The sequence below is a fragment of the Balaenoptera musculus genome, chromosome 8 (genome assembly GCF_009873245.2).
Source record: "Balaenoptera musculus isolate JJ_BM4_2016_0621 chromosome 8, mBalMus1.pri.v3, whole genome shotgun sequence".
NCBI lineage: Eukaryota > Metazoa > Chordata > Mammalia > Artiodactyla > Balaenopteridae > Balaenoptera > Balaenoptera musculus.
The window spans coordinates 76786133-76802000 of NC_045792.1; the positions used below are offsets into that span (position 1 = coordinate 76786133).

Below are 15868 nucleotides of genomic sequence, written 5' to 3' on the forward strand. Positions count from 1 at the left end.
GTCAACAAAAGAAAATAACAATTTCAATCACTTCATTCATCTTTTTGGTCCTCATTACTAGGGAGATATGGCCCGCTTCATCATTTCACCCACTACGCCCCAAACCCTACCTCTGGCAACCACCAATCTGTTTTCTGTAATTATGAGCTTATTTTCTTTTTCTGTATTTTTTTAAAGTGAGATAATACAGTATTTGTCTTTCTCTGCCTGCTTGTTTCATTTAGCATAATACCCTCAAGGTCCATTCATGTTATTCCAAATGGCAAAATTTCATTATTTTTGTGGCTGAATAATATTCTATAGTGTATGTACATATATACCACACTTTCTTTATCAGTGCATCCATTGATGTACACTTAGGTTGATGGGGCTGCATATATCTTTTCAAGTTAGTGTTTTTATCTTCTTTGGATAAATACCCAGAGGTGGAATTGCTGTATCATATTGCAGTTCTATTTTAAAATTTTTTAGAAACATCCATATTGTTTTCCATAGTGGCTGCACCATTTTACATTCCCATCAACAGCACACAAGAGTCCCCTTTTCCCACATCTTCACCAGCACTTGTTATTTCTTGTCTTTTTGATAATAGCCATTCTAACAGGTATGAGGTGACATCTCATTGTGGTTTTGCTTTGCATTTCCCTGATAATTAGTGATGTTGAGCATCTTTTCATGTACCTGTTGGCCACCTGTATGTCTTCTTTGGGAAAATGTCTGTTCAGATCTTTGGCCCATCTTGTAATTAGATTGTTTGTTTTGTTTTTTTTGGTGTTTTGCTATTGAGTTGTATGAGTTCTTTATGTATTTTGTTTATTAATACTTTATCAGATATGTGATTTGCAAATACTTTCTCCCATTCAGTGGGCTGCATTTTCATTTTGTCCATGGTTTCCTTTGCTGTGCAGAAGCCTTTTTGTTTGACGTAGTCCCACTTATTTATTTTTGCCTTTGTTGCCTTTGCTTTGGTGTCAGATCCAAAATATCTTCACCAAGATCTAAGTCAAGGAGTCTACCACCTAAGTTTTCTTTTAGGAGTTTTATGGTCTCAGCTCTTGCATTCAAGTCTTTAATCCATTTTGAATTAATTTTTGTGTATGATGTAAGATAGTGGTACAGTTTCATTCTTACCTTAAAAATACCTTAGAATTTTCACATGGATTGCACTGAATCTGTAGATTGATTTAGGTAGTATAAGCATTTTAACAATTAATTCCTCCAATCCATGGGCACAGAATATCTTTCTATTTAATTACGTCCTCTGCAGTTTTATTATTATTGTCTTACATTTCAGTGTACAGGCCTTTTAACTCCTTGTTTACATTTATTCCTAGGCATTTTATTATTTTTGATGCAATTGTAAATAGGATTTTTTCTTAATTTCTGTTTCTAATTATTTGTTATTAGTGTATAGAAACAAAAGATTTTTGTGGGCTTCCCTGGTGGCGCAGTGGTTGAGAATCTGCCTGCTAATGCAGGGGACACGGGTTCGAGCCCTGGTCTGGGAAGATCCCACATGCCACGGAGCAGCTGGGCCCGTGAGCCACAACTACTGAGCCTGCGCGTCTGGAGCCTGTGCCCCGCAAAGGGAGGGGCCGCGATAGTGAAAGGCCCGCGCACTGCGATGAAGAGTGGCCCCCACTTGCCGTAACTGGAGAAAGCCCTCGCACGAACCGAAGACCCAACACAGCCAAAAATAAATAAATAAATAAATAAAGTAGCTATAAAATAAAATAAATGCTTATTAAAAAAAAAAAAAAAAAAAAAAAAAAGATTTTTGTACATTGTTTTTGCATCCTTCAACTTTACTGAATTTGTTTATTAGTTCTAATGGTTTTTTGAGTTTAGGGTTTTCTGTATATAATATTACATCATCTACAAATAGTGACAGTTTTATGTCTTCCTTTCCAATTTGGATAACTTTTATTTCTTTTTTCTGCCTAATTGCTCTGGCTAGGACTTCCAATACTGTGTTGAATAAAAGTGAAGAGAGTTGACATCCTTGTCTGTTCTTGATCTCTGAGGAAACTTTTTCAACTTTTCACAATTGAGTATGACGTTAGCTGTGGGCTTGTCACATATGACCTTCATTATGTTGAGGTATATTCCCTCTATACCCACATTAAGAATTTTTATCATAAATGCATATTGAATTTTTTCATGTGCTGTTCCTGTCCGCTGAAATGATTGTGTGATTTTATCCTTCATTTTGTTAATATTGTGTATCACATTGATTGTTTTCTGAATGTTGAACCATCCTTGCATCCCTGGAAGAAATCCTACTTGTTCATGGTGCCTGAAACATTTAGTGTCTTGTTGAATTTGGTTTGCTAAGATTTGTTGAGAATTTTTGCACCCATGTCCACGAAGAGTATTGGCCTACAATTTTCTTTTCTCATGGTATCCTTCTCTGGTTTTAGTATTAGGGTAATGCTAGACTCATAAAATGAGTTTGGAAGTGTTCTCTCCTCTTCTATTTCTTGGAAGAGTTTGAGAAGATAGATATTAATTAATTCCACTTTAATTGTTGGATAGAATTCACCAGTAAATCCATCTATTCCTGGACTGTGATACGTCAAGACAATGAAATATTAATCAACAATAAAGAGCTATGAGCTATCAAGCCATAGAAAGACATGCAGGGACCTTAAATGCACATTACTACATGAAAGAAGCCTATCTGAAATGGCTACATACTGTATGAGTCCAACTGTGGATATTTTAGAAAAGGAAAAACTATGGAGAAAATTAAAAGACCAGTGGTTGCCAGGGGTGGGAAGGGTAGGGATGAATAGGCAGATCACAGAGGATTTTTAGGGCAATGAAAATACTATGTATGATAACATAAAGATGGATATGTGTTATTATACATTTGTCCAAACCTATAGAATTTCGCCCAAGAGTGAATCCTAACATAAACCATGTACACTGGGTGATTATGATGTGTTAATGTAGGTTCATCCTTGATAACATTTGTACCACGCTGGTGAGTGATGTTGATAATGGGGGAGGCTATGCTTGTGTGAGAGGTGGGGCTTTATGGACAATCTCTGTACCTTCCTATCAATTTTGCTGTGAACCTAAAACTACCCTAAACAACAAACAAACAAATTAAAAAAACTGGCAAAAAACATACGGCAGTTTAGGGGTTCTTGACCTAATTTAGCAGGGCAGCAGAAAACTGAGGCCCTCCAAAGTTGTATACATTGTCTAAGGCCCTTATTTATTTATGTGCTAATCCAGAACCAGAATTCACATTTCTTTAACTCCAAAATACGTTATCGTTCCCCAAAATCAGTTCCCATTCTTTGTTAATTCATCAGACTCAATAAGGCTTCTTTCTAAAAGGAGCCATTGGGGCTTCCCTGGTGGCGCAGTGGTTAACAATCCACCTGCCAATGCAGGGGACACAGGTTCAAGCCCTGATCTGGGAAGATCCCACATGCCGCAGAGCAGCTAAGCTCGTGTGCCACAACTACTGAGCCTTTACTCTAGAGCCCAGGAGCCACAACTGCTGAAGCCCATGTGCCTGGAGCCTGTGCTCAGCAACAAGAGAAACCACCGCAAGGCGAAGCCCACACACCGCAAGGAAGAGTAGCCCCCGCTCGCCACAACTAGAGAAAGCCCGCACACAGCAATGAAGACCCAACGCAGCCAAAAATAAATAAATAAAAATTAAAATAAAATAAAAGGAGCCATTTCACTGATAGCAAATGCTTACATTAAGGATTGCATGTATTACGCTTAATGCAACCAGTTCTGCAATTAAATACTAAGGTTTTGTATTTAAAGTAATTTAACTTTTTCATGCGTTGTTGCTCACATTGGTGAAGTGATGTATAATTTCCTCCAGTTGTTAAAAGTAATTAATATATGTAATTTTTTTTCCTGAAGCAGAGTTGAGATACCTTTCGTAAATAGATATAGAAATTGACAAACCAGGCACCCCCGTCGCTTAATATATGAGCACAAGGGTAGCCTTTGGCAAACTTATGGAGGAGTAAAGTTTCACTGTCATTCTTTTCCCCCTGCTCTTGCTGACCTTAATTGTAAATGAAGTCCCTTTTATATTTTGTCCAAAATAGCAAACGCCTACAAAAATAGATAGATGATAGGTAGATAGATAGATAGATAGATAGATAGATAGATAGATAGATAGATGATAGATAAACAGATAAATAAAACCTTTTATTCTGCACATATTTCTTACCTAAGTCTCACCACCAAAATCTGGGAGCATTTTCATGAATACACAATATTTGCATTAGAAAATATAATTAAGCATACATTAACATTTATCAATATGGGCATATTTATATTTTAAGGAAGATATTGAATACCTACTCTAAAATGTAATCTCCATCATTGGTGAACCTGGTGTTATTTTTTACAGCTTACCTAGCTGGGTTAAGTTTCCCTCCTGTTGGTTTCAATGGCAAACCTCTATCTCAGCCCTTATGTTGTACTGTCAGTTTTATTTTATTGATTGACTCCCAGTATCATTCAAGTCTCTGTGATTACAAGCAATCAACATTGACCCTTACCAAATTAAATGAAGGAGCTTTAATGATAGAATATCAGGAGCTCATACTATCCAGGAGAAGACAGAAGTAACAAAGCTGGGAATGGGCAGAAACAGAGGGTGCTTCAGAAGACTGGGAATGTGAACCATAAGAAGTGTCTCATTGTAGAAACAACTTGGACAAGTCACCCTACTGGAACTAATGTACCTATTTAAGGCCTCTTTTTAATCTAGTAAGTATTTAATTTCAAGAATGAAGGTTCCAAAGACCTAACTTGGATCGTGTGCATTGGCATTTCTGTGTAGAAAGTAGCACAGAGAAATTTATAATAATATTTACGGTTTCTGGAGATATAAAACAGTACTTGGTTAGTGAAGCATTGTAGTGAATATAATTCTCTTTTGTAAATTACAGTGAGATGTTAGAAAACATCTTATTTCCTATTAAAAAAACAAGATGTGTGCTTATTATTTCCCAGATATACTGGGGTTTAAAATAAAGAGAAACGATAGGATTCCTGTTTTTTTGAGGAACAAGGATCCTTAAAATAAAAGCTTATTATGCAAGAAATAAATGTTTCCAGTGGGAAAATAATCCCATTGGACAGCACTAATATAAAATTGAATAGAAATTATTTAATTTCACAGTTAATATTTAAGGTACAGTTTTTAAGATCTCTGATATATATAAATTTTCATTTTATTCTTTTTCTTTGAGTGTGATGTTGCCATTGTATCATGTTTTACAATAGTCCTAGGATCTCTCTGTTGAATCTATTTCTCTCTTTTTTAATGTTCTCTCTCTTTCTCTCTCAAGGCTCAACAAACCACTTCTGAAGCCCATGAGAGCTCTCAAGTTGAGACTACAAAGGAAGAATATCTGAGTACCCCTGAGTGCGATACTCAAATTGTAAGATTAATTTAAAATGTTTTTAACAACATTCAACATGAAAACAAGGACATAAGCATTTTAACAACCCTAGTTTATGCCACCATGAAACTTTCTATTTATATGTAATATCTACTATCTAAACAGTGTACTTTTAAATTTGAAAATACAGATAGATATGAATCATGTAGGTGTTCCACTAGGAAATGTAATCAGACAATTAGGGGTACTATGAACTTGACTTGCTAGAGAGGTAAGGGGGTCATTCCCACAATCACATGACAGAAAGCTATTAAAATGTTAAAAACAAACACAAACAAACAGAACTCCAAACAAAGAATGTGATTCAATAATATTCTCCCCAAGAAGCAAATAAACCCTGCATTATAGAGACATTACATTAGAGGAAGGGAGATTCTTACCCTTCAAATGATAACAGGAAATATGGAACTTGTACTCTGTGCTTTCACTTGTAATAAGTGAAATGAAATTTTAGTTCTGGAACTTTGACACGATAACAGATCTATCATGTCTGGGCTTGAGGAACAGCAAATGCCAACAGCTGTATTTAATAGATTCAAAGCTAGGCTTCAATCTAGTTGACAAAATGGAAATTATCTGCTGAAACTATTCATGATGGAAAAGAAATCAGGTGATAGCAAAGGAAATAAGGCAGAATAGAAACATAAGTTAAACAAGTCAATCTCTTTTTCCTCTATTGACTGCCAAAGTAAATTTAGAAATACAAATTTCTCAACAATTTTGCCTTCACATCTTTGTATATTGAAGCATGTTCCAAAACCATACAATTTAGAATATAAGGTTAGTGAGAAGTAGAAATAAAATATTCTGCAATTTACTTCCAAGGAAGGAAGAAGTCAAGAAGGTTTGGGGCAGGAAGGAACATTTTTGCTGTAGTTTGAAGAACAGATAGGTTTCTGACAGTGTGAGTGAATGTGCAGAGACAAGAAAACATCTGAATAATATAAGTAGAGAGTAGCATACAGAAAATGGTGGGATGTTGCCTAAGAAGATAATTTGGGACTTAAGTGGGAGGGGCACTGGATTCCCAAGCTAAGGAGTTTGGTTTGAATTAGGGATATAGTTAAGATTTTCAAATGTTTATGTCCAGTTAAATGATAAGACCATTGGGTTAATTTTAAGGAGAGTGCCCTTGTTTCTTGATATACTTTCCTAAAACTACCAAAAAATCATTTTGCAGTATATATGTATATCAAATCATTATGTTGTACACCTAAAACTAATACAATGTTACATGTCAATTATATCTCAATTTTTAAAAATTAAAAATAAATAAGAATCTTGGAAGCTTCTGGCCTGCACCCTTATGGGTAATTCTCAGGCTTGATCCTTCAATGTCCTGCTTTGAGCCCTTGGATTAGGAGGAATTCAGTTGCTTTTTTCCTGCCCTTGTACTGGTGTATCAGTGCCTTGAGCAAATCATTCACGTCATGAGGTGGCCAAAACATCTGAAAGGAAAAAGAACCAGGACTTCATCAAACTTAACAAACAAACAAAATAGTCCCACTGAAGGCAAACCTGAAAAGTTCTATACGTTTTGCTAAGATTCCCCAAAGCAATATTTTGGTCTACTTTTCTTGTCAAGAGAGAGGCATAAATTATTTTTTTGTTGTATGTTTGTTGCACTCTCTTTCTACTTTTGTTGTCCTTCCTTGTCACTAGCTGCTCCTCTCCCTTCAATAAGTCCCATAAGCATCTGCTACCTTGGTGGAGGCCCCGATCTGGGTCTCTTCAAAAAGCTGCCTCCACCTGTACCAGCATGAACGCTCTCTCTCTAACCTGATTTCAGTTCCCTAGGTTTTAGTCTTTGAAATCTCTACTTCCAAGCAGCTACACTTTCTAGTGCAGAGAGTGCTCAATATTTATAGGCTGTAGACTCAGTTACATGTAAAGGCCAAGAGAGTAATAAAAGTGAATGAGATAAGCCAGGTGTAAGCAGTAGGAATTAATCAGATTGCTGTGAACATCAGTTTTCCGGTTCTACATCAGTAGTTGTTAGCCCTGTCCTCACTGTAGTATCACATGGAGGGCTTTTATAAAATACTGATGACCAGGACCAACCTCAGAAAAACTGACTCAAAAAGAAAGGAATTAGAACACTCCCTAACACCACACACAAAAATAAACTAAAAATGGATTAAAAACCTAAATGTAAGACCAGACACTATAAACTTCTTAGAGGAAAACATAGAACACTCTTTGACATAAATCACAGCAAGATCTTTTTTGACCCACCTCCTAGAGTAATGAAAATAAAAACAAAAATAAACAAATGGAACCTAAATAAACTTAAAAGCCTTTGCACAGCAAAGGAAACCATAAACAAGACGAAAAGACAGCCCTCAGAATGGAAGAAAATATTTGCAAATGAAGCAACTGACAAAGGATTAATCTCCAAAATATACAAACAGCTTATGCAGCTCAACATCAAAAAAACAAACGACCCAATCAAAAAATGGGCAGAAGACCTAAATAGACATTTCTCCAAAGAAGATATACAGATTGCCAACAAACACATGAAAGGATGCCAACATCACTAATTAGAGAAATGCAAATGAAAACTACAATGAGGTATCACTTCACACTGGTTAGAATGGCCATCATCAAAAAATCTACAAACAGGCTTCCCTGGTGGTGCAGTGGTTGAGAGTCTGCCTGCTAATGCAGGGGACACGGGTTCGAGCCCTGGTCTGGGAGGATCCCACATGCCGCGGAGCAACTAGGCCCGTGAGCCACAACTACTGAGCCTGCGCGTCTGGAGCCTGTGCTCCGCAACAAGAGAGGCCACGATAGTGAGAGGCCCACGCACCGTGATGAAGAGTGGCCCCGCTTGCCACAACTAGAGAAGGCCCTAGCACAGAAACGAAGACTCAACATAGCAATCAATCAATCAATCAATCAATCAATAAAATCTTTAAAAAAAATCTACAAACAGTAAATGCTGGAGAGGGTGTGTAGAAAAGGGAACCCTCTTGCACTGTTGGTGGGAATGTAAATTGATACAGCCACTATGGAGAACAGTATGGAGGTTCCTTAAAAAACTAAAAATGGAATTACCATATGACCCAGCAATCCCACTACTGGGCATATACCCAGAGAAAACCATAATTCAAAAAGTCATGTACCACAATGTTCATTGCAGCTCTATTTACAATAGCCAGGACATGGAAGCAACCTAAATGTCCATCAGGACAGGAAGAGATAAGGAAGATGTGGTACATATATACAGTGGAATATTACTCAGCCATAAAAAGGAAAGAAATTGAGTCATTTGTAGAGACGTGGATGGACCTAGAGAGTGTCATACAGAGTGAAGTAAGTCAGAAAGAGAAAAACAAATATTGTATGTTAACACATATGTAGAATGTAGAAAAATGGTATAGATGATCTTATTTGCAAAGCAGAAATAGAGACACAGACGTAGAGAACAAACATATGGTTACCAAGGGGGGAAGGGGGGGTGGGATGAATTGGGAGATTGGGGTTGACATATATACACTATTAATACTATGTATAAAATAGATAACTATTGAGAACCTACTATATAGCACAGGGAACCCTACTCAGTGCTCTGTGGTGACCTAAATGGGAAGGAAACCCAAAAAAGAGGGGATATATGTATACATATAGCTGATTCACTTTGCTGTACAGTAGAAACTAACACAACATTGTAAAGCAACTATAATCCAATAAAAATTAATTTAAAAAAAAAGAAAAATTGACTCAGCATCTTAGTATGTGGAGTCTAGACATTGGTTGTATTTATTTTTTAACTTCTCCAGGTGATTCTAATGTGCAGGCCAGTTTTACTAAAAAAAATGTGTTTCACATGTACATGATTACTAAAATCATGTAAGGAGCTTTTAAAAATTAAGAATTTGAGAAGTTCTTCAATAAGTTCTAAATAAATAGGACTAAGGGTAACCTTTTTTTTTTTCTTTTTTTAAAAAAATTAATTAATTAATTAATTTATTTATTTTTGGCTGCGTTGGGTCTTCGTTTCTGTGCGAGGGCTTTCTCTAGTTGTGGCAAGTGGGGGGCCACTCTTCATCACGGTGCGCGGGCCTCTCACCGTCGCGGCCTCTCTTGTTGCGGAGCACAGGCTCCAGACGCGCAGGCTCAGCAGTTGTGGCTCACGGGCCCAGTTGCTCCGCGGCATGTGGGATCTTCCCAGACCAGGGTTCGAACCCGCATCCCCTGCATTGGCAGGCAGATTCTCAACCACTGCGCCACCAGGGAAGCCCAGGGTAACCATTTTTTAACGTGGACTTGACAACACTCTTCCCAACCCAGGTGATTCTTAATTTGAAAAACATTGGTTTAGATAACACATAATACCTTTAGAGTGTTGTTTAGTAATAGAGTTTCTGCTTCTCAAACTCTGTTATATTTGCATTTAAAGACAGCAATGCCTAAATAAGGCTCTGTAATGGTAGTACGATGTGACTTTTGCTAGTAGGTAGAGGGGGTCCATCCCAGAACCCTTTGTTTATTATGCAGCCATATATAAGAGAAGCACGGATGTAGGACTGTGAAATTGATCAGGAAGCTAATGTGTGATTTTATCCATAACTAAGCCTTCCCTTGAGAGAGCTAGTGGACCATTATCTCCCCAAGCTATAGTTCTCAGAGCGTAATTAACCTTAAGCATGGAGAGCTCTATAGTTCCTTTCTAGCATTCCCCAATAATAAGAGAATAATTCTGATGACTTCCTCCACCTTACAGGAAAAAGTGGGAGGATCTTTGGATTTATGAGAACTACTGTTACTCAGCTTGTCTAAATTCACCCAAAATATTCTGATTTGTGTTAAATAGCATGAAATGCATTGCTTCCGTTTCAATACAGCAATATGAAAATAGCTTCAACTTGACTCTAACAAACTGGAGACTCAAGCTCCAGTTTGGGTTGCTTTAATCGAATATCCAAATAAGATATCAAAACATAATTTCATAAAGAAAAAACAAAATAAATGTACCTCCTCTTCTGATAAAGGGATTGGTGCATTTTCTGTTGTAGGAAGGATAGTTTTATCATGTTAGGCAGAAGTATAGTCTTATTGTCTTTATTTGGAGATTGAGTATGGTTAAAAGATGCATAGAAGTGCCAAGTTGATAAGAGGTGGATTTGTGATGATTAACTTTATGTGTCAAAATGACTGAGCTAAGGGATGCCCAGAGAGCTGGTAAAACATTTTTTCTGAGTATGTCTGACAGGGTGTTTCCAGAAGAGATTAGCATTTGAATCATTAGACTAAGAAAAGATCTTCCCTCATAAATATGGCAGGCATCATCTAATCCCATGAAGGTCCAAATAGAATGAAAAGATTGAGGAAGTACAAATTCTCTCTCTCTTTGAGCTGGGATATATACCTTCTTCTGCCCTCAGACATCAGAGGTCTTGCTTCCGGGGCCTTCCAACTCCAGGACTTAATACCAGCAGACCACCCACCCCAGTTCTCAGGCCTTTGGCCTCAGGTTGGGAGTTACACCATCAGCTCCCCTGATTCGCAGCCCTTTGGACTTGGACTGAATTATGCCACCAGCTTTCCTGGTTCTCCAGATTACAGAGGGCATATCATGGCATGTCTCATCTTCCATAATCACATGAGCAAATTCCCATAAAAAAATCTCCTCTTAAATATCTATGTATATATTCTATTAGTTCTGTTTCCCTGGACAACCTAATACAATCATTTTTCCATATTTATATTTTATGTATTTTGAAATATTGGCATCAGGTTTTTTATAAAAGACTTTTTCCTTTAATCAGAGATTAAGCAGTGTTACTTAGTTTTCTACAGAGAGAAAGTAGATGGTAGTTGTTGAGTTAAATTTTTACTTTAGTGCCCTTACTTGACAAAATTAATAGTTGGCAAATTTATTCCCATTTCTTTTTTTTAAAATGTTTTTCTGCTCTATGAAATTCAAAAATGTAAAAACTACTAAATGAGAAAATTTTTTAAATAATAAAAGTAAGATAGAATAGGGACCTGAATGAAGCCAATAACAAATAATTGAGAGCATGATATAAACAGAATATCAAAAAGAGAAATCCACAGGACTTTGTGTTCAAGCAAAGACGCAGGAATAAGGATGAAGTCTAATATGAACCCCAATTTTCATGTTGGCTGACTGGAGCAATTATATTGTTATTCTCAAACAAAATTAACTACTACAGGAGAAATTTTAAGTTAATTTTTGTTTATTTACTTCTGAACAGAAGAGGTTCATGCTCTCTTAAAAACTAGAATGGACAAAAATGCACGTTGGAGCTAATTATTTGTGAAAAATATGACAGTTTTTAAAAGCATGTCATTTGCATGCTGTAAAAATCACACATTTTAACTATATATTTCAATTATTCATTTAATTTACTGAGTTGTGTAACCATTACCACAGTCCAGTTTTAGAACATTTCTATCTTTCTAATAAGATCCCCCATGCCTTTTTTTACAGTTAATCTCTATAAAGACAGTCACTAACCTAGTTTCTATCAGTATAGATTTGCCTTTTCTGTAAATTTTATATAAATTGATCATATAGTGTGTGATATTTTGCATCTTGCTCCTTGTATATAGCATAATGACTTTAAGGTTCATCCATATTATAATATGTATCAGTAGTTTGTTCCTTTTTATTCTGAATAGAATCCATTGTATGGTTTTACCACATTTTCTTTATCCATTCACCAGCTGATAACTTTTTGATTTTTTCTACTTTTTGGCTATTATGAATAGTGATACCGTGAACATTTACATAAACATCTTTGTGTGGACATATGTTTTATTTTTCTTGAGTAGATACCCAGAAGTAGCATGGGATATGGTAAATTATTCCTTAACTGGTTAAGAAGCAGACAAACTTTTCCAAAGTGGCTGCACCATTTTACATCCTAATTGGGAGTGTATGAGAGTTTTATTTTCTCTGCATCTTTGACACCACTTGTTACTGTCTGAATTTTTGCTTAAAAAGCAAATTCTAGTGAGTGTGAAGTCAAATTTCATTGCAGGCTTAATTGTTAATTCCCTAATGGTTAATAATTTGAGCATATTTGTATATACTTATTAGCAAGTCATATATTTTCTTTGGTGAAATTTCTATTCTAATAGTTTCCCCATTCTCTGCTGGGCTGTTTGTCTTCTCAGTGTTGAGTAGTAAGATTCCTTATATATTCTGGATATAAATCCTTTACCAAATATATGATTTGAAAACCTTTCTCTCCATATATTTCTTGTCTTTTCATTTTCTTAATGGTGTCTTTTAAAAAGTAATTAAGGAGCTTCCCTGGTGGTGCAGTGGTTGAGAGTCTGCCTGCCAATGCAGGGCACACGGGTTCGAGCCCCGGTCTGGGAAGATCCCACATGCCGCGGAGCAACTGGGCCCGTGAGCCACAACTGCTGAGCCTGCGCGTCTGGAGCCTGTGCTCCGCAACAAGAGAGGCCGCGATAGTGAGAGGCCTGCGCACCGCGATGAAGAGTGGCCCCCGCTCGCCGCAACTACAGAAAGCCCTCGCGCACAAACGAAGACCCAACACAGCCAAAACTAAATAAATAAATAAATAAATATTAAAAAAAAAAAAAGTAATTAAGGTTTTTTAGTACAGTTTTAGATTTACAGAGTAACTGAGCAATAGTTCAGAGAGTTCCATATAGCAACCAGCCATCTTTCTGTAATTTATTTCTAGTTTAGTTCCATTGCAGTCTGATGGCATACTCTACACTTGTTCAAATGTATTTTATGGCCCAGAATGCAGTCTATCTTGGTAAATGTTCCATGTGACTTTGAGAAGAATGTGTATTCTCCTCTTCTTTGATGAAGTGTTCTATAAATGTCAATTAGATCCGTTTTATCTGCACTGTTGTTCATATCAACTATATTCTTAGAGGTTTTCTCCCTGCTTGATATGTCCACTATTGATATAGAGTGTTGAAGCCTTTATCTATAATAGTGGTTTGGTCTATTTCTCCTTGCAGTTCTATCAGTTTTTGACTCATGTATCTTGACATTCTGTTGTTAGGTGCATTCATGTTAAGAATTGTTATATATTTTTGTAGAATTGGCCCCTGTATTATTATACAAATGTCCCTCTTTATCCCTGATATTTTTCTTGGTCTGAAGTTGGCTTTGTCTAAAATTAATATGGCTACTCCAACTTTCTTTTGATTAGCATGGACTATCTTTCTGAGTCCCTTAACTTTTAATCAACCTGTGTCCTTATATTTAAAGTTGGTTTCTTATATACAACATCTAGTTGCGTGCTCTTCTCTTATCCCCTCTTACAATCCCTGTCTTTTATTGATATACTTAGACCCTTCACATTTAAAGTGAATATTGATATAGTTGGATTGATGTCTGCCATAATTTGTAACTGTTTTGGATTTATCACATCTTTCATGGGTTGTGAAAGAACCTTTTATAGAGAGTATATATAGAGTATTTCCAGTTCCTCTATTATAACATTGCTGTCATTCATTTCACTTAACCATAAGCTGTAATTACAAATACATTGTTGCTATTGTCATTTTGAACAGACTGTTATCTGTTTCATCAGTTAAGAACAAGATAAATAAAAACATTATTTTACCTCCACTTATTCCTTCTAGAACACTCTTCCTCTCTTTTTGTAGATCAGGGTTTCTGAACTATATCATTTCCTCCTGTCTGAAGAACTTTTAACTTTTCTTGAAAGGCAGGTATACTGGTGACAAATTCCCTCAGTTTTTGTTTTTCTGAGATCTTTATTTTTTCTTCACATTTGAAGGATAATTTTACTGGATAATATTTCAATTTTTTTAATACTAAATATTTCACTTCAATCTTTTCTTGCTTAAATTGTTTTTAAGTAGAAGTCTGAAGTAATTCCTATCCTTATTTCTCTGTCGTTAAGTTTTCACCTTTTGATTCTTTCAATATGTCTCTGGTTTTCTGCAGTTTGATGACATGCCTAGATGTAATTTTGTTTTTCTAATCTTCCAGGATTTGTGATTGAGTTCTGTCATTACCTTTGGGGAACTCTCATCATTCTTACTTCAAATATGTCCTCTGTTATTTTCTTATCCTTCTAGTATTTCCATTACCTCTACATTGCAGGTTTTCTAATTGTTTTACAGTTCTGGACATTCTGTCCATTGTTTAAACCCTTTTATCTTTGCATCTGTTTGGTACCTTTCTATCAACCTGTCTTCAAGTTCACTGATTTTTTTCAGTGGGCAATGTCCAGAATATTGATGAGCTCCTCAAAGGCAGTCTTCATTTCTGTTACAGTGGGGTTTGTTTTTTTTTTTTTTTTGCTTTATTTTTAGCATTTCCATTTGATCCTTAGATTTTTCCATCTTATGCTTATATTACCCATTTGTTCATGCATTTTGTCCACTTTTCCCCTTAGAGCCCTTAGCATATCAGCCACAGTTATTTTTAAACTCCCAGTCTGATACTTCCAAAACATTTGCCATTTCTGAGTCTGGCTTTATTGCTTTTTTATCTCCTCAGACTGTGTATTTTTCTTGCTTTTATAATACTTCTAATTTCTTCCCAGTTTATTAAAATATAATTGACACATTACACCATGTAAGGTTAAGGTACACAAAGTAGTGATATTCTGTATCTATATATTGTGAAATGATAACCATAATAAGGTTAGTTAACACATCCATCATCTTACACAGTTAATTTGTGTGTGTGTGGTGAGAACATTTAAAATCTACTCTCTCAGCAACTTTCAAATATACAATACAGTATTGTTAACTATAGTCACCAAGGTGTACATTATATTCCCAGAACTTATCCATCTTATAATTGGAAGTTTGTACCCTTTGACCACCTTCACCTACTTTCCCAATCCCCCCTCATGCTCCTGACAACTACCCATCTGCTCTGTTTCTATGGGTTTATTTTGTTTTGTTAGATTTCATATATGTAAGTAAGATTTCATATATGTTAGATTTCATATATGTAAGTGTTTTGTTAGATTTCATATAAGTAAGTTAGATTTCATATATATAAGTAGATTTCATATATGTAAGTATCTTAGCATAATCCCCTCAGTGTTTATCGATGTTGTCCCAAATGGCAGGATTTCCTTCCTTTTTTATGTCTGAATAATATTCATATACATATATATTCCTCTACTTATAACACTTTATTCACCTGGAATCTTAGGTTGTTTCCATGTCTCGGATATTATAAATAAGGCTGTATAACCCTCCCAGACTTCAGACAATGCTACAAAGGTACTGTAATCAAAACAGCATGGCATTGGCACAAAAACAGACATTTGGATCAACGGAACAGAATAGAGAGCTCAGAAATAAACCCACACATCTACAGTCAATTAATCATCTACAAAGTAGGTAAGAAAATACAGGAGAAAAGACAGTCTCTTCAGCAAGTGGTGCTGGGAGAGCTGGACAGCCGC

General features: G+C 36.0%; 1 protein-coding gene across 2 annotated transcripts in view; it reads left to right on the top strand.

Annotated features, from left to right (window-relative positions):
* The window catches only part of LUZP2 (leucine zipper protein 2), a 451490-nt gene that overhangs the window by 424515 nt on the left and 11107 nt on the right, over window positions 1-15868 (top strand). For both annotated transcript variants that reach the window (XM_036859118.1, XM_036859119.1), the window contains exon 10: window positions 5340-5432. In XM_036859118.1, the coding sequence (XP_036715013.1) occupies window positions 5340-5432 (93 nt within the window). The remainder of the gene's footprint in view (window positions 1-5339; window positions 5433-15868) is intronic.